This window comes from Galendromus occidentalis, unplaced genomic scaffold (assembly GCF_000255335.2).
Source record: "Galendromus occidentalis unplaced genomic scaffold, Mocc_1.1 scf7180000077511, whole genome shotgun sequence".
NCBI classification, from domain to species: Eukaryota; Metazoa; Arthropoda; class Arachnida; order Mesostigmata; family Phytoseiidae; genus Galendromus; species Galendromus occidentalis.
In genome coordinates this window covers 306,239-325,995 of record NW_003805499.1, presented here as the reverse complement: position 1 = coordinate 325,995, position 19,757 = coordinate 306,239, and the positions used below count along the sequence as shown (strand labels likewise).

General features: G+C 51.0%; 2 protein-coding genes across 2 annotated transcripts; both read left to right on the top strand.

Annotated features, from left to right (window-relative positions):
* Positions 1-1,466: 1,466 nt before the first annotated feature.
* On the top strand, positions 1,467-6,233 carry LOC114828412 (QRFP-like peptide receptor). The gene is made up of 7 exons (XM_029112488.1): positions 1,467-1,553; positions 3,006-3,279; positions 3,998-4,191; positions 4,602-4,865; positions 5,287-5,391; positions 5,465-5,627; positions 6,112-6,233. The coding sequence occupies exons 1-7, from the start codon at positions 1,467-1,469 to the stop codon at positions 6,231-6,233; spliced, it is 1,209 nt and encodes a 402-aa protein (XP_028968321.1).
* A 4,526-nt stretch (positions 6,234-10,759) lies between these two features.
* On the top strand, positions 10,760-16,640 carry LOC100906374 (uncharacterized). The gene is made up of 10 exons (XM_029112487.1): positions 10,760-10,821; positions 14,076-14,244; positions 14,529-14,710; positions 14,792-14,949; positions 15,049-15,222; positions 15,332-15,397; positions 15,483-15,661; positions 15,836-16,018; positions 16,218-16,351; positions 16,487-16,640. The coding sequence occupies exons 1-10, from the start codon at positions 10,760-10,762 to the stop codon at positions 16,638-16,640; spliced, it is 1,461 nt and encodes a 486-aa protein (XP_028968320.1).
* Positions 16,641-19,757: the final 3,117 nt, after the last annotated feature.

Here is a 19,757-nt window from a genome sequence, read left to right as displayed (position 1 = left end):
GGCTTATGAGGGACTTTACTCCCGTGGATCGATTCCTATTTTCCGTTCTCTCCGAACGCATGTCAGGGAAGAGCCCGACAGAATGGGCAGGGACTCAGCGCGCTTTGCTTCCGAATGAGCGAAGAAAGTTTCTCTTGAAGCGTTTACACCGGCACTTGAGAACGGCATTCCCACGAGGATTTCGCCGCGCTGCATTTGATCCCTTCTGGCGGCGTAATATCCCGCTCCCAAGTCCCAAACACGATTCACTCCCGCACGCGACTCTTTGATGGAGTGGGGCAATGCCGAATTTCATTGAAGAGCTTAAACGGGCTAAGCTCCCGTTCAAAACTCATTATTGAGCAGAAAAGCCTCGGCTCCACGACGCTATCTCGGGGTCAAGGAGTTCCGCTTTCCGGGAGACGCTCGTCCTCCTAGTCGAGACCTCTCCTGTCTCCTCCATCCAGGGTCACGCCCGAGCGAGCCCATATGAGGGGGGAGGGGAGAACAAATACAATATGTATTCCCATCGATTCTCTGACTCTCCACATGAGTCTTGTAAGTCCGACGTCCAAGGAGGAAAAGTTACCCGACGATGCAGAGCGAGACCCCAGCTGTTGCCGCTAGAATTTTATTTTCTCGCGAAGAGGCGATAACTGTGCCTTACAAGGAATCGAGGGGACAGGGAAAATTGAGTTAGTTCCTGTCAGCTCGAAGCGAGAGTCGGCGGATTCTTGGCACCGCGGAACTTCGCCGCTCGTCACGCTTGATGTGATGAGCGACATCCGTTGAATTTGAAGATGATCTTCGAGAAACCCAGATTACCATGGAATTGGATGGAATCTCGATGCTTCCGCGAATTGTGGGATCCGAGTGTCAGCAACTTTCGCAGCGGGGTGCTTCTCGCCTCCTCCGTGCCCCGCGGCGTATCCACGCATATTTTCGCGGAGACCTATAATTAGGGAGTCGTCGCTGATTTCATTATGGTCGTGGAAGAGAAGTTCAGCGGATTCCCAGGAAGTCATCCAGACGTTTGGCGGATTTGCCATCGAACGGACGAGGAATGAGCCTCATTAGAACATGCCTGATTCCGAGAGTAATCCTGCTCACTCATGTCTCCTTCAAGTTCTCGTTATACCCCACACGATGTTCATCCCACGTAATAGGCTCCTTCCATCGACGGGATTTATCGTTCCGCCGAGACCGTCGGAATCCGGCTTCTACTCGAGTAACCCCATAATAATCACTCTCCATTCTGAAATGATCGCTCGCGCCCTCGCGTCCTCGCACACAACATCGAGGGCTTGGCTCGAGATTGTGGAGACTTGCTTTCCTTGAAGTGTCGCAGCGAGCTCGCCGTATCGTGAACAGCGGTCCGCGATGAGTACCCAGGTTTCATGATTGGCTGAGGAATTCCAAGTCCAGTGCGTGAGTTTCTCACGATGACGTTCGTCTTTACAGAAACTCAGAGAACTTCTGAGAAGAAAATGAACTGCGCTGTCATATCGGCCGAAGCTCAAAGTGCATCGTTCAACTTCAGCGCCTCCGTGCTCGAACTAGGCATCTCAGAAGAGGTAAGGCTTGACAACGTCCACAAAAGACATAGGGAGGTAGTGACTACCAGAAGGAATGTAGTATGATCGTGACAAAATACAGGTCGATGAATTTCGGGAGGCTCTCTAGCTCCTGGGTTTGACTTCCTCGTACTCTGGCGATTCTCCGCTCGTCGGTGGCCGAATAATCCATTCCAAGCGAGACGCCTCACCAGAATTCCTCAGTTGTCTTCGGTCTAAATTCATCCAGTCGGTCTGGTAGCAGTTGCTCTGTTGAGGCACAGACGGGGATGTCTCCGAATGCTTCTTATTATATTCGTCCATCCTTTTCGTTCGGCCCTTCGTTTGTCACCGTGTTTGTTGGACTCGATTCGGATTCACCACAATGAAGATCTGACAGCGACGTCGACAGAGACTGATACGCTCATTGCTGCCGCTGCCGCCCACGACGACAGCACCCACAGAGGCGACTATCAGGCGGAATAGATGCACGTCGCGAAACTCCGAGACGGTATCTGTGATTGGTGTCTTATCCACGGGGAGGGAGCATTCGGGTCCGATGCTTCCATCGAGAATTTCGTGCTCACACCACCACCTCGCTCGCCTTTCTGTATTCCGGAGCCTGTACTGACGGGGAGGATACATCTACTCGAAGATAAATCGTTCGCGCAGCCTTCATCTCCAGCAACAGACATCAGCTCGACTACTCGTGGCCGGTGCGCCGCGATCTGCATCCGTGTCAAATCCTCGAGGCAACGTGCGAAGCGGTTCCGCCTTCTTGCGATACTCGGTGTCCTCATCCGTCGGTACGGTGGTCCGCGCTTCTTTGACCACTCTCTAGGTACCGATACCCATTGTGGAGGAGATTGCTGCTTCGACCTCCCCAAGCAAGGAGTCATCTTCTACTAGCATTTTCGATGTGCGAAGGCTGAGCTAGCGCAAAAGCCCTCGCTCGGAGCAAGGAACTCACTCATTGTCCGCCAAGCTAGCGAGCCTCTCCCAGAGTGGTATCCGAGCCAGAGAACATGCTCTCCTTTCCAGGGAAGGAAGGAGACGCTAGCTCTCGCCGTGCAGAATCGAGCCGCTGCACCGTTCTCCAAGGTTCACGCCGGGGGCACCGCTTGTGTTTCCCCTTACCCGTAAACATCTGTGACGATCAGCGAGCAAAACTGTGTTCGTGGAAGTTCGCTGATATCACAAAAAGCTCCCCTGGACTGACATGAAACTTCAAATTGCCATCCTTGTTGGTACTCGGTAATGATTCTTTGCGACGACGTAGGGGCCATGTTCGACGATGTGGTGTAGCTGCTAGGCGCCTGGAGATTCTCAGGGAGCTCTCCGTTTCTTCCTGTCGTACCGTCGCTCGTCGAATCTCTGGAGACGCGGATTGTATTTTTTGATGACAGAAAAACAGACCAATTCAGTTTGTCGTCGCGCAGCATCGTTAAGCTCGATCCGAATCGGCTCTTCCAGGTGGAATGGCCTCATGTCGCCCAGCTGCTCCTCTATGTCACGGTGATGGTTCTTTCGTTACTCGGCAATCTCTCGGTAGTGATTGCTGTCCTCACCCAACGGTCGATGAGAACGACGGTCAACTACTACCTGCTGAACATGGCGGTGGCGGATGTGCTGATTGTTATATTCTGTATGTGGGTCCACATCATGAAAGTTTACATATTCCGTGAGAATATTCTCAACGCCTACAAGCTTGGACCTTTCGTTTGTCGGATCGAATCTTTCGCGAAAAGTGAGTAGATACTTTCCATCTGATCGGGAGCGTTTACTTTCGATAGCATGGCCTGGAGGATGATCTAGCTGCAGAAAGATGCTTGCAATGTGTGCGAATAATGTTTTCGCGAGGAAATATTAGACTCGTCAGAGCGTGGGTGGCCTCGGAGTTAATCTCGGCTCTCGCATGCACTTCTCCTCCTTCTGCTGGTCATGACTTCCGTTTTTTCCCGACCTCACGCTAATGTGCGGCCTCAAAGACTCGTTAATCTTTTTTGTGGAAATTGCGTCGTCGGCATATGAAGCTCCCAAAGGATAACACAAAGGATCAGCGTATCGATTTCTCATGCTTCGAATAGGCTTGTGGCGCACCTCTGTCTCCCCCACTGCAAGCGAGGGACTCGCAACCCCTCTTCCCGATTTCAAGTACTATCGAGGAGGGCAGAACCCAAAGAATAGTTCGTGTTTCATCCTGCGAGAGATGCGACGAAATAGCGAAATGAACTCCGTCTCGACAGCTTCACTTCTGTGTAGTCGGGAGGGAGTGGGGACCTCGCCAGAATTTTGCGTGGAGCGTCGAGTCAGCATGTTCTCTCTGCCTTCCTTTAGAAGGTAGACGTCATTCATTACCGGTATGAAGCGTCCGCCCTGCGGATAGGGAGCGAGCACCTGAAGTGCAGTGTCAAAGAAGGTCTAATCCATTTTTTCACGACAACTTGATGAATTCTCTTCTTCAGTGACATGTCTGACGGCGTGCGTGTTGACGTTGACGGCTATATCGTGCGACCGTTTCATCGCGATACTGTTCCCACTACACGCGGCCGCACGTATCACCAAACGGAGAACATCATGTATTATCCTCTTCATTTGGATAGTGTCTGCCGTTGTAGCCTTACCGTTAATCGTCTACACGAAGCTTTACACTGTTCAGGTAAGTTTTTGCCCGCGGCCGGCGAGGAGCTCAGTCAGGAATGCGGCCTCCCCCGGATTCCCGCGAAATATTCCGGAAGTCGCAGGGGAAAATGAGCCTTGACAGTCTAGAATTACTTATCCGCGTCCTGTGAGGATTTCGCGCCATCCTTTATTGCGCGAGGGGGCAGATGGTACATGTTCGAGATAGTCTCTCGAAAATATAGACTCCGCTCTGAGAAGAAGAGATGAGTTCCTTTCCTGAAGTAGAGCTATTTCCCGATTGAAGGCATCGTTGGGTGCCACACCTCCATATATCAAATTTTCGACCGCCGATTCGACCCCCATGGATGGATTTCTCTTTTCCCTTGTCTCTCGGAAACAACAAAATGTATGCCCCGGTTGGCAATAACCCGATCTCTGATCTTGCAGTTTGCCGACGAAGAAGAGATTTCGTATTGTGGGTCATCCTGGCCAAGCGAAGCATTGTGGTCCCCCGAGAAATCCGAGTGTGTTCTCGTCTACACCATGCGGAAATTGTACTACGTCATCGCTACTGTGACACTATTTTTCCTCCCGATAGGCGTAATGCTCACCGCCTACTCGTTCATTATTTGGAAATTGTGGATCAATCGAGTACCTGAAGAGCTTAGCAACACCAATAATAATTCCTTGCATAATCGTTCGAAGAAAAAGGTGAGCGCTCACCGATCGTTCCTTTCCGCCTCCCTCTGTCGTCTGTGCTGGCTTTGCGATCCCAGGAGCTAAGTGAAGAATATAGTGTGGAGAAGTCCTGCTAGGAAAAGAAAGAAATTAAGCGATCCTCATATCATGTCGAGGGACTTCGAATAAGCGAATATCCCTTCCGATTGGTCAGAAAAAGCTCTCGATAGTATCGGGAATATATTTAGCATCAGACAAGCCACCTGCCACACGAGCCGCATCCCAGATGCGCAAGCTCATGCTGGAGGTTTTTTTTGTCGCAACCAGCCGGCATTCTCTTGAGCTGGCGGACACGATATCGCTGCTCTGCAAGAACTTCGGGTCCGGATCGGCTCCTCTCGAAAACTTCGGAGGAAACCCGTTATCTGCCACTCACAATAGATCTAATTTGCAGGTTGTTCAAATGGTTTGCTACGTACTTCTCGCATTCATCGTGTGCTGGATGCCAATCCAAGTTACAGTTCTGTATTCTCAGTTCAGGGATGATTCGAACACACAGGTATTTATCCTCTATGCATCAAATAATCAATTACCCCTTCGAATATCGATCTCATGAGACGGTCCTTTTCCAGATGCCGGAATGGTTCACCACATTCTCGTCGTTTGCGACATTCTTAGCGTTCGCAAACTCGCTAGTCAATCCGGTCATTTACGGCGGCTTCAACCGACAGTTTCGACAAGCAATCCTCCAATTACTCAAGTGCAAGCCCACGAGAGTCCAAGAAGCGAGGATGCGTAAGTGTTTTCCCTTGTTCCTCTCTGTAGATCGAAGTTCTCCTTTGTCCGTCGAGCTACTTGAGCCTGCTTGATGTTACGCCGGATGCACTCATTCGGACCAAGCCAAATGCACCGTCCCAATGTGACTCTCGTCCATCCAGACTTTGTCGCCGATGGCAGAGTTTCACTTAAGATGTGTACGAGCAGCTGAAGGAGGAGAGGTGGTCAAAGACGGCGTGGTTTGTTTGCCAACACCCAATTAATCACTAGACATGCCGTACGTAAACAGGAGATGGAACGCCTTTGTTTCTTTAGCATCATGGCTGGTCAGCCCAAAGAAGAGCACTGACGACGGACAAACATATCCCATTCATTGGCTCACATCCACCGCTGACAATAGTGACTAAACCTTCGTTTGATCCAGTTGGACCTCGAATCGATACGCAGGCAGCCGGAGCGATGCTTGGCCAAACACACCGAGATTGAAAAACTCTCCTTTCAGGTTGGTCGACTCGCGACGGAACCATGGCTGTTCGGAGAACGGTCACCCGGACTCGAGATCCCTCGAATGCTATCGATACCTGCCAGGATACTGTGATGACGATATCAAATTTGGTCGCTTGAAAATTTTCGGGGATCCGGGTCATCGCGCAGAGGAGGTATCCTAATGGTCACCGCATGGGGGGTTCGTGGCCGCGGAGACATCGAGCTCCGAGCGTTTTTGGAGGGTTTCGGTAGAAAGGAACATTCGATACAGAACATTTCTTATGTGATGGAAGCGGAGCCGGGAGCGGTTTCGCTTTACGTGGCTTGTCGTACTGGAAATCCACCAAAATGAATGTACCTACCCTTTGACTTGCGAGACTCGTGAATCAATCAACAGTGTATAAATATAAGGAGTGTGCGAGCATCGTGACGGTGTGAGTTTGTATTTTATGTCCGGAAGTTATCGAGTGAGCTCTGCAGCGATCAATGATAACGCTGAGTGTTCCTGTTGTGGTATTGTGTCAATCGCATTAGGTCTTATAGGAAAAGTGGAGTAATAAAGAGCAGGATCGTCGGTCGACGTGTGTATTGGAATCAGCTTCGAGGTTTTGTTGAGTCTGGTAGTTCAGTCCACGCGTCGTCGATAAGTCACGGCCGGCCCATGGACTATCGATTTGTTTCCGCTCTCCGATGCGGCTCCAAGGTTGAACTGGACACGAGCTCCGACGCCGGAAGGCGACGCACGGGAAAACGTGAAGACCACGTCAGGAAGCGCGCGGTATTTTCGGGTCACGCGTCGGCATCGGTTCTATTATTTCTGGAAGCAGTTCTATCAAAAAACTACGGTTCTCATCGATTCTTCTAACTCGCTGGACCCCCTCCAACTGAATTTACCATCTCGTGAACGGGACCTGGGTATCCATCCACCACGACGTCCATCCAGACGAAAACCTGGATATCCATCTCTTCGCGGCCTTGATTCCCCGGCGCTCAGCGGATAGCTCGTGCCATTCAAGCTTCATGTATAATATATTATAGGTACTTGTCAATCTAATGGGAGCACAGAGTCGCGAGCTCGTAAAATCGAAACGAATGGATAAAGTATGTTCCGCTCCGTTGAGAAAGAGATGGGATTTGGGGAAGCCAGCCTCGTGTCTGGAACTCGTCGAAGGTTGGCGTCTTATAGATGCCAGGGTCCGAAGCCTCGGATGCTCAGCTTTCCCTATGGGACTGACAGATGATGTATCCCCATGAGCACGTAAAGGTAGATTTTTTTCGAGACGGAAAAATAGGAAGGAAACGTAGACGGCTGGGTATCCCAATGATCGCATGCTCGTGATGAACACCCCTCAGCAAAACTCGCTCGTATTTCTTGGATGAGAATGAGCTTCCCGACCAACAGAAGTTTACTGATATCGCCCGGAATTTCGATCGGGCTTGTCCTCCAGTGGAGAGGTTTCTCTCCACAGGCTATGACGCGACAGTTGGATTTTCACCCTCCCACGGAGAATCGCTTCGAGGAGTCCAACCCTTCTGATACGGCTCAGGGAAGTCGCTCCTCGACACGATTCTCGACTTGACTCTCTTCGATCCGGAAACCCTATCCATTGGAAGTGTATGTTCACTTGTCAGCGTGCGGACTCGGGACGGGTCGAGCCGAACCCACTAAAAGCATGGGTCGGCAAACCAGGGGGGCTCGAGAGAAGGCTGCCGGAACCGTCGCAAATGACTATTCGCTGACGAAGTCGTGACGCCGGACGCTAAAACATCCCTCAGAGAAGATATAGGCCAGCGCGAAACGAGAGTTTGGGACTATCCGCCGCACTGAAGGTTCGACTGAAATCATGGATTTCATCAGAGGAGTCTCTTTTCGGGACGGCCACCAGGAACCTCTTCAACATCGAGGGCAAAGGCTCGCGAGCCGGAGGAATCCCTGTAAAAGTGATACGGATCCCTCTCGGAATGATTGCTCTATTGGAGATTGGGAATAACTCCGGCGGATAGAGTCTACGGGAGTCAAGATGACGCCACAACCTGTAGAATCAAAGGAACCTGTGTATGACGGCGGTGGCGAATTCGAGAGTCAGTGTAGAAACCGCCAGAGTACTCGGCTCGGGATAGAAATTCTGCTTCGACTCTATGAATCAGGGCAGTTTCAGTTGAAGTTTGGAATAAATTCTACGCGGTCTCCCTTCAATATCGAGTTCAGGGGGAAGGAATCATGATTCCTCGGTGAGTGCCCATTCTTGTTGTGAGCATCCTTGTCCTATTTACGGCTTCGGGCCCAAATAGGAGAAATTGAAAAATCAACGAATCAGATCATCATCTCGCCTCTGGGCCTATTCCAGAGCGCATAATTGCGACCTCACCCACTAATTCCCTTGCCTGTTTCCCTTGAAACAGCTCATAGGGCGCGGAGCTGAGCGAACTCATATTGAGAATGACGTCGAAGTCATCAACGTGACATCGCAGAAGATCAAATATTCATGTGACAAGAAGTTGCGGAATGAATGAGGAATCGCGGTGGTATGTCGGTTTCCGTAAGTGATTGAGTGAAAGTATCGTGAGAGTATTGCTGAGCGATACTCACATCCTGCCTTTCCTTCCTTCGCTAAACGAAGATTGGATGAGGTTCCCGAGCCTCGGCGGCCACGGCAGCTTTCGCTCAACCACTGCAGCATCGCCCGAGGCAGAAGTAATTAGTTCTCGTCGGAGTCATCAGCGAGGGAAGGAGGCGATACACGAGCATCTGAGAGAGCAGCGAAGCGATAGGGAAGGTTGAAGATTCGGTGGAATTCAATCTCTTCTCCCATTCGATCCCGACGAATTCGGCTCCGGTCCCTGCGATCCTCGCGTCTGTCGGACGACGTCCCGTCGGTCGGAGCCTTTTTTTTCCTCTTTCTCCACATCCCTCAAAGTTTGGTAGCTGGAGTTTTCGTTCGCCCAGGGAAATTCGAGTGTCTGCGAAGGCTTCAGGGGAGATGTGATCGACATTTCCGGAGAATCATCCGCTCCGAAGCGAACAAAAGTGTGGTCTTGAAACGTCCCCGCTCGCAGTTCCAGTGCGTCGGTCTACGTGGCGATCCTCCATTGAGATGCGCGAGTAATTCTCCGAACCAATATTGGAGTACTGTCTACCTCGGAGAAGTCTCAGGAGCGATCATCAATTTTGTTCCATTGTTCTCACTTTCTTCCTCCGTTTCCCTGGTCGCTCGGTCCGCTTCCCTTTCCCCGCTGGGACAACACCCCGAGCCCGAGATCTGCTTCTCGCGACGCATCCATATTTTTCACCCGATCATCGATAGCAGCTTCTTCTCAGTCGCCGACGAGAGAAGAAACGTGTGTCGTAAATGTTCCATCCTGAGTGATGGAACCGAACTCTTTCCGAATATCTGGCGGAAGGATCCGAGACTTTGTTCGGAGCATTCGCCGTCGGTTCCGCTGATGGCGTGGTGAAAGAGACGGAATGAGTTCTGAGAGGCCCTAAGAGTAACTCGGGAAAAAACTTTCCTATGATCCCCCCCGACCCCCCACCGACTCCGGATGAAAGACATGAGGAGCGGACATCAGTATCAAACGTGATAGATTCTCCCATTCTTTGGCTCCTCAGGCAAGCCCTGTTCCGATCCCCCGGCTGTGCAAAAATCCCCAGGCGCGGCGACGACGGCGCCGTGAAAGATGTACGATTCATATCTGAGCTAGACGGCTTCGGAACAATTCAAATTACCAAACCCCCGTCCCCTCGACTCCGAAATGCGGCCCTTAGAATGATGGGAAGACGCTCTCGACTTCGGTACAACATGGCTCAATACCCAAGGGAGTGTCACGCATCGTGGGAATCGCTTTCGCAGGGGTTTGCTTTGGAGGATGCTGATGCATGACTCCTGTCTTCCAAGTTGCGCTCTTGACTCTCTGTTAGCTTCTTACCAGCCTGTCCAAACATGCAACCCTGAGCGCTCCGAGCCGGTCGAGGCCTTTTCCTGCCTACAACTTCATATTCATTCCATAAAGCCGCGGCGTTCTATTCCTCTCGTGGGATGCCGATTGCTATCTGTAGAATCCCCAGTCTGTCCTAATGCACTTCGAGAGCATCTTATGGAACTCTGATGTGTGGAGGAATCAAGTGAAACAGTCCACTCGTCTCGGGGATACTCGAGAGCCCGACATTGCTCAAAGACATTTGTTTGAGTTTGATTCCCGGAACTTTGTGATCGACCGAGAGGTTGATCGTTACCCGGAAGCTCCTTCTTCGTCATGCTGTCTCGTCTAAGATGACGCTTTCCGTCCCCGGGGCTGTTCGAGCTCGAGAAACTGAAAATTTGAGGAGCTGCATAGCTTGAGCCTGAACAAGCAGCTTCTGGTTGAGAGTTGTGATTTTCCCTTCCCATAAATCACCTCTGGCGACTTCCCACTCTCTGTTCGCATCGAGGGATAGTCATAAGTTGGCGGATATCGTTGGAGGGAATCCCACCAGAAAACGACCTGAGATCGCATCTCGCGTTCTCATTGAGGCCGCTCATCGGAGCTTCGAAAGCCCTCGAGAGCGTTGCCATGGGGACGGAGACTCGCTGTATTTCGTGTGAATTCTTCTCAATCGGAGGCTTCATTTAAGTGAACAGAAGTCTCGTCAACTCGATGATAAACAGCTTCCCAAAACTTAAAGAATGTCTTACGCCGGAAGTTACCGATTCGCGTCGATCGGTCAGCTGGATGAATTGGTTATGAGGTTAGTTATTTGAGGGCGGAACATTCCGCTGAGCACCCGTGAATGCGCGCGATGATCGCAGCATCGGACAACGCTCCCAACAGCGGTCCATATGATGAAGCCCTTCAATTTAATGACACACATGGCTCTTACTACGAACCGTGTTTGTAGAATATGAAAATATCGGGATTCGCCACCACTGGCTTCTAGTATGGAGCTGCCTTGAACTCCGTCCGCTCAAAGCCCCGATTCCACCTGAACCTTCCCCCCAATGTGCAGCTCGTCGGTCGGATTTGTATCATATAGGCAATCGTCGATAGTCAGAATTCATGAGCGTTGATCCGCGTGATTCAGCATCCTTGATAAAGTGATCAGTTATCAGTGATATCAAGCGAACACCTGATCCAGAGACTATCTTCAGTCATCGACTAACATAAGACGCCTGTCCAGAAACATTCATTGGCTCTCCCAGAGCCACACCCGTGGGTCTTGCGAGTCCCAGGATGTCGAGACGCCGGGAGTCCCTCTTAGACTGCGCCGAATTCGATGGACAAGCGGCAAAGGGTCCCAGTGCAGATATCAGTCGAGAGTACCGGAAGAAGGCGATTCTTCCCGTTTGTCTCAGCGAAAGAAGAGGGAAAGGAAGTTGAACAATGCAAGGACTCTCGGGAGCCTTGAAATCGTTGATTCACATTGAATTCGTAGGGCGTTCCATCGCCTTATCGACACCTCTCCTCCCGGCTCGTACCGCGTCAATAATTACACGACCCGTCAGAGTATTCCGGCGACTCCCGAGGCACTCGAGGGAGTTCCTGCGAGGGTTTTTCCCCAATGCGAGGGCTCTACTCCGTCACGTGAGGCATGATTTCCACAGCGGAGCTCATGGAAGTTCCAATCGAAATAAGGAGACCTTCGGTGGTCATAAGGACGGAAACCACGAGAGGGTTCGTCGGAGTCCCTTAGCTCGTTGGGAGAAATCGCGTTCCATTATAACCTGATCCTAGCCGCGACTCCCATACAGCTTTTTTTCGAAGGTCATTACTCTGGGTTGGCCCCGGTTTCGTTCGCGAGTCGCAGCCGGTTGCCCACCGCATGATTGGATGCCCGAACAAAAAGCGGTGTTGCAGAAAGGAACTTTGCAGCCAAGCTCTACGTCGCGATAAGAGCTCCAGATTCGTAGGGCAGAAGGCACAGGCGGGTCTCCTGTCGACAGAACGCAACCAATGGTCTTCTCTGTCACGGGAAATCTTCAAAATAAGTCCCGACGGGAGCTCACCTCGCTCCTCGAAGAGTCCCGTGAGAGCCAGGGGAAAAGCCCCGGAGGAAAGCGCGCCGGAACTCAGACGCAGCGAACACTTCCATAAGTCGTGAAGGGAGACGCTCGATTCGGAACCCGCCGAGCCGGCGTCGCGACAGGTTTTTGTTGGAGAAGTTTTTCCGCTGTGGAGGAAATGTGTGGAATGCGGACCTCCCTCCCATTAGATGCAACACCCATTCAACCCCCTCCCGTTAGTCTGTATCGTAGAAAGGAGCGAATTACGGAGTCGCATTTCGCTGCAGCTTCTCGAGGCAATGCCCGACGACTGGCGCTATGGGGAAAACCTTATGGAGCCTCCCAGGAGAGACGGGATTCCTGACCTGCCTCCTGATAGACCGCTGAGCTGTTCTGACGAGCCTTGACGGTCATCAAGAGCAAATTGTTCCCGGAGAGCAAAATGTAGCCCAGCTCACAAGCAGAGCGCTTCCATAACCATATCCTAGAGTCCTAGAAGATTACCCTGACCAAGCGAAGCTTCCCCCGCAGCCGGGAAGCAGACGTCTCTTTCCAACTCCACTAGGATTATTATCACCGATATGATTTTTGTCATCTCTCATCGGGAGACCGAACTAGTAGACCCTGAATGCATATATTCCTTGAATCGATCATTATCGCCTTGACGACTATTCATGGGATGAGTCCCGCGACCTCGATCTGTCCATGAATGACTCAAGCCAACGAGCCTCAAGCACGAGGGGGGAAGAGCTACTTCCTGTCAATGCTTTCGTGAGAGGTGCCTCCTCCCAAGGAGGGACACGAATTGAAAATTTTCGCTCTCGGCTACTACGTATCATGTTCCGACAGACCCAAGGTGCTCGGCAGAGATAATCTGCTCGGGTGAGTGGGGGCTGGAATCCGTCAACGGAACGATTAAATTTCTAGTACGGATGATCTCCGGCAATGCCAGGCCTTGCTCACAGGCTATGGCAAAGAAAAACGTGACAGGTCGAGAGCCGCTGGCCCAGACTAGTGCGCCCGAAACGTCTCGCGATTGACCGTGTAAGATTCTGATCGAGACCGATTGAGGATCGCCTCCTTCGAGGGATGTCTCAATTTCGCTGACCCCATGTCGTTTGATGCCTTCCAAAAAAAACAACGATCACTGGAGGATGCCTGCTTGCATCTTCTGCTCGGCCAGCGTCTCCAATTCCGCTCGGGGGTCGTTTCGAAATACCTTTCCCACTCCCATGCTCTCGAAACCATAGAACTCCGTTCGTTCTTGGCAGAAACTCATTCGTGACCTAGCCTTCGAGGGAAATTTACGGCGGACCCATTCTCATTCGGGCGGTCGGTGATGGCGTCGGGCACTCCTCTCGACAATTCAGACATCTCACCCGATTCGTTTGAAATTTGAGAAAATATTTGCCCGCACAACGAAGAAGTCGACTTGGGTTGGAACGACTCACTTCCGACTAGCGCACGGAGTCGACTCCCATCGGGACATACATACACGAAACCGACTGAGACACGCTAAGGACCGCAAGAGCTTCTCGTTTCACTGAAATTGACTCGTCCGGCGGAGGCCTCAATCTTTGGGTCGGAAGTCAAGGAGCAGTGGAATTCCGGGAGCATGATGATAAGCAGAGATATCTTCTCCGGCTACCGACCAAGAATTCTATGATCTTTGATGAGCAGGAGGAAGAACGAAGAATCGAAGCTGTTCCCTATCATTATTATGATTTCTAGATCCTTCACTCCTTGGCGTTTTGATAATAGTATTGTCAAGCGAGCCTAAAATTGGGCACCAGAAGACGATCCAAGCTGATAATAAGACCATATACATGAGGAAGGAGTCAACCATCAATCCAACCATCGAGATGTCCTTGACTCCTCTCGAATATTGAGCCGTCAGCTCAGAGCCAGCCCGAGCCGCCTATGGCTCAAAAGCTAGTACGCATTAATAACAATTGGCGCTGTATATTCCGAAGCTCAGCTCAAATGTCTCAAATTCTCACAGAGTTTCGCTGACGCGCCAGTCTACGGCTTTCAATTTCGGTCATCCGATTTTACCATCGAACGCTTCCGATGAACTCTCGCTCGAATTCCGATGGCAAGAACACATTGCACGGGCCACCAATCGCCTATTCACAATAAATCAGGAGCAGCTTTCCAACAATCTGAACTTGGTGAGTGTTACTTTTCCGAGTAGTCCCGGAGCCGATCAGCTCTACAATGGCGTATTTGAGGGGGGAGGGTAGAGATGGTCGCCTTTGGATCTCCCACCCAGGGGTTCCGCTTCCCCTTCCACATACCTGCCAAGCCGTGGGAGCACAGATTCGTCAAATCTCTTCCCCGAGGAATATTAACGACCCCCTTTGAACCGTTTCCGTGACGAACTCTGTGGCCGTCTGTAATTTCGGGAAAAGAGGAGCGAGTCTTGGAAGTTATCTCATATCGGCATCTTCCTAAGGTGAAGAAGAGCTTCAGTGATCGTCGCAGATCCTTCTTAGCCGACTGCAGTAAGAGGCCGAGATCCTCTCGGGACGAGAAGTCGGTTGGGCCTCAATATGTAGTGGGCTCGAATCCAGAACGACTCTTGCTTAAAAAATGCGTCTCCATGTTCGTCCTCGCGGATTTCACCAAAAAGATTGGGTAAGGACAATTCTGACCAGAAAATCATCGAAAAGCTATCCCATAATCCACCCAACCGGAGATGTCATCATGTCTTTGAAGCACTGAGACCGACTCTGAAAACTTGCTCGATGCTACACCCTTGGACACTGGGCACGTGCTGGTGGAGTTACATCTGATTGAGGACAGTTACGGATTCCAACTCCGGGTGATACCAGATTTCTCGGATGAGCCGTACACTCTCCGAGGAAACTCAGAAAGTAAGCCACAACTCCCGTTCTCGCCCTTGCTTCTTGTGCCCCGCCAGCAAACCCATTCTGCTCTTGATTTTATGGACGTTATTCGCGTTCTCCTTTCAGACACCTACATCATGTCGGTCACTGTGAAAAAGCCAAATGTTTTACAAGACCTCCAAATATCGTTTCCTCGACCGACGAATGAGAAGAGTGTGTTCCTGTCCAAGAAGATGGCCGAAATGTCCATAGCTCAACCCAAAGAAGGGCAGATCAGAACCACGATTTTCGGGGAAATCGGTTCGTTTCCTGAGATAGCTCACCTGATGACACCGGATTCGTTGTGGTCTCTAATTATTATCTATATATCTAGTTATCACATTTCGACAAATGAGAATTCCTCGTCTAGTTTCAGCCGTGGGTTTTCCGAAGAACAAAAGTTTATTCGTTCTATATACGGCATCTTCGCCCCATGGTGAGCAGCTCTGAGAAGCATCACGATGATAGCTTCAATCAGACGTTGAAGATTCGAAGTCTCGTCAATCGTTTATTTTTTTCAGGATGGAGCCTACTCGGTAAACGGGCTGAGGACGAGCTGAACGCCACGTTCAGTAGTATATCCCTGCGATACCGTCCACCTGGAGCGGCGATTGCGAAGAACATCGCCCATTTCGGGCATCCATTCCACTTCAACTACACGACTACGGAGCCGGAGAATTTGCCGAGGATGCACTTCAAGGTGAGAATTCGCACAGCTGAAGCTTTCATGATGATGACACGCCCTGATTCGAATAAGTTTGGAACAGGCGTCAGAAATCGCTGCCCTTCCTCCATTGAGTATTCCTTCGATGAGGCTTCGGGCTCTCGATGGAGGGAACTATTTCGACGGTTGACGTTCCCATCTGGTCCTCAGGTCGTGCATTTTGATGTGAATACTGAACGATATCATACGCTGGCAACGGGGAGTGCTTCCGTCGGGGAATCGAATCTGGCTCGCGTTCCTCTGGTGAGGACGATTCCCAAAGGTTTCGTCGAACGTCTCAGAGAGAGATTCATCGGAGGGAGCAAATGTCTGACCGGCATTGTTGTGGGACAGGTTGAGTACCATTGACGTTGTGGCTAACTTTTCAAGACACAAGTCAAGCCTCGTAAGGTCCGAGATTCCAGATATGGGCATAGCTTGGTCGAGTCCCGGGGCTGAACCACGGCGAATGGGAGAAGAGCGTTCTCATCACAAATCGTTGATCTGAGGATCGAATCAGTGCGTAGCCATAACGATCGCGTTACCTCCTCAGAAAATCGCGAGCGACTCCTACACAGTCCCCGAGGGCGAACTAATCGTCCGCGTACAAGTACTCCGGCAATCACGCAAATATCGTCTTGAAGATCTCCTCATCGAGTCGCAACTCCGTTTGCTCAAATCGTCGGGGTAAGCCCGATTCTGGAGATTTGTCAAAACGGGATTCGCTCATTGTCTGCAGAATAAGAAGTCGAGCTGGATACCGGGATCGGTCCGAAACCTTACGTGAGCGTCGGAAATCGGAAAATCCATCTCGTTTTCCAGGCAAACCTTATCCACCGTACAAGTCGCTCTATCGGCATTCCAAGAAGCTCGTCTGAAGATGATTCAAGCGCGACAAGAACAGAAGCAGATAGTCGACACTGAAGTTTCGAACCAAGAGACTCGTCAACGTAGCGCTCAACGCAGAACGCGATGAAGCCTCCTGGGGAGAAAGATGAGAGGATACGATCTCGCAGCTCCGCTCGTCATCAGAGGTACTCAACTATGCTCAGGACGACTCCGTACTCGGAACTGAAGCGGGAGAGGACCGAAAATCAGCCTCCCTGGCTGATTTTGAGCTTGACTGGCGATGTATGTAATGAGGGAAGAAGAATGCTCTCGAATGAGCTCGAGGGACCGAGAAAGCAGAACCAAAGGCGTTCGGAAGTCGTTCCGTTCCCTTCTACTCTCGCGGCGCTTTCCTTGAATGAATGAAATTCTCCGAAGCTCGCGCGGTCCCAATATTCCCACAGAGCCTCTCTTCTCCGTACGCAGATGCCTGATTCCCGTGATCCACGAATGAGGCTGACGTTCCTCAGATGCCGCTCACCGAAACTTCCCCATCATAGAATGCTGAGACTGTCTCTGACCACAGGCTCACTTTCCGATGAGTGACTGAGGTCCTCCACATACATACGCGAGTAATATAGCCTTCCATGGGAGGAACGCGCTGCCGCCTACAGGTGTAACCCATTCCCTCCGAAAAGGCAGTTTTCTTCCCCTGAGTTTAAAGAGCTATGATTTCCAGTGCCTGGGGCGGTCATTCCCGCGAAGACGGACCCTATTGTGGGGAGCACAAACTCCGTCAGATCAGATATCTCAGCGTCCACTGATCTAGAGTTGCATTCGCGACAGAAACTTTTGTACTGACCCTAGACTCTCAAACTCTTGGCAGGAATCTCGATAAGGAGGGAACCTGCCCATAAGCATCAGCTCGGTCCATGGCGTGGGCGAACATTACTTCCCGCTAAATGGGGTGCTGGCTTCTACACGGGTCGCTATGAGAGTACGGGCTCTTGAACTTGAACCAAAATCTGGCGAGAACCCGTCAGATATGAGCGACTTCTCTTCGTTTAGCATACAAAACGTATTTCGAGCGGCAACTACATATATATGTGGTGAATTAGATGCTCCCCCCAAGAAGTATATTTTCGTGCTTTTGTTATTTCTCCTGCTTTCCAGCACGGTCGATGCGCGTCGGGTCGTTTGCACGTCTTTGGGGCAACCCAGAAAAATGGGACGGCGCTCAAGATAGTAGCGAGAAGTGACTTATTGTCCTGCGATCGCAACTCTTTGTCTCGGAGGCTATCCGAAAATGATTATGCTATTTTGAGTTCGAGTTCTCCGAAGCCAGGGGGCGAACAATGCGCAGCTCGAACAGATTTTGACGATGGACTTATCCGCATAAATTCACGAGGTGTGGTTTTCCAGGCCATGAATTGTATTCAGGTCCCCTTCATTCTCATTTCTCACAGAAGTCCTCAGTATCCTCGAGGGTTAAATCCTGGCAGAATTTACCGGGAGATCTTATGCGCGGATCATGATTTCGGTAGGATTCCGCTCGACGATGAGCGGAATCAAGGCTGCTCGGAGGAGGACTTTTAATCCCGTCATGGATAGCCGCCACGGCTCCCACAAAAGAGGTTCGGTATGAGGTGCCGACTCTCATCCCAGTCTGATAAACTCTTTCTTATCGGTTCGTTCATGACAGCAAAGCTCGATCCGGTAACACAGGATGAGCATCAAAACTATCGCTCCGTCTGCTGCTCGAGAAGGGCGTTCCGGAATCATGATTTCTTCCCACCCGTGCAAGCTCGTGAAATTCGACTCGGTACTCATGCGGCAGACCTCACCGGTGCGGTCAGCAAGCGGTGCGTCGCAATTGTGACAGTTGGCAAGAGTAATTGGCAGCAGACGTATGTCAATCATAATAAACGATGGAAACAGACAGTGAGTCCGTCGCCAGGATCGACCGTATGAGGCAGGGTCTTCACTCAAGGCTCTCCACATGACAGAAGCACTCTCTTCGGGCCAATAATCTTAGAATTCCGAAAAAATCTGAAAACATGATCATTTCCTTTCATAGATACTTATGCTCACTCGAATTTTCCTCTTCCGGGCAAATAGGGCCCGTATCGGATTTTATACGGCCGCATCTTTCCCTGGTCCAGACCTAGGCCTGAGTGCTTTTAGTCCGGGGCCGGCCACGTGGTCACTGTGTTTCGATTGCCCGCGTGTCAACCTCGCATCCATGCATTTTTTCATCCCACATTCCCGATCAAACTCCGCGGCATATGCTCCCCTGGCAGAACAGTAACCCATGTAGCAGCGCTGGAAAGCTCTCTCGGGGCCGCTTGCCGATCATCTTAGTCAGTGAGTAGAATCGCCCAAAGCTACCCGAGATCCAATGATGCAGATATGCGCCCTACCGCAAGAGCTTCGCTTTGCATAGTCCCATCGCGAGGAACAAGGAAAGTGTACACAAAGGGGGGGACAAGGAAAAGTGAACACAAAAGGGGGACCTGTCGCTCTGTGACGATGAGGGAAGCAAACGCGATCGTCATCTGTTCCTGTCCATTAGAGTCTCAGTCGGACGAATGAGGAATCCAGGGACAGTTTCTGTCGTGACTGTGAAGACTCCTCCCCCTGCTACACGAAGATGAGCGTGATCTCGGATAGCGGCGGAGTATGCCTTCAATCTGCACGGCTGGGCAGCATACAAGTTGAGGTTCGTATTGGTCAGTCGTACGAAACTCTATCCGACATCCCTTGGGAGAAAACTGTGGTGGATCATCAAACATATGAGATACACCTCGAGTGATCTACACCGGGCAATTTTCAATCGACGAGCATCCGCTGATCTCGACTTATCCACCACTGATACTAGATTCTCAGGGGATCATCGACTGCGTAGGGCTCGGGTGGAATTATATCAGGAGCGTCAAGAGTTACGGCTGGTAATGTCATACTGCCAGATATATGCTTCCCATAGTTTGAGGAGGAACTACAGATCTTCGGAGTCGCCTGAGCTCCGGAATTTCTTCACAAAGATGCTCAAAGATGAGTTGTCTTCAGCTTGGAACTTGGAATCCGAGCCGCGAAATTCAGCTTGGAGTTCGCCCGTCGCCGCTGACAGACCCCAGGGAGGCACCTCCGTGTTCTGTTCCGAGAGAGCAATCCGTCCGAGCCGATCCGAAGGCTCGTCCTACCTGTACTCGTGCCTTGGAACAGTCGATAAACAGTAGTCATCCGGAAGCGGTCTAAGGCTCGTCAC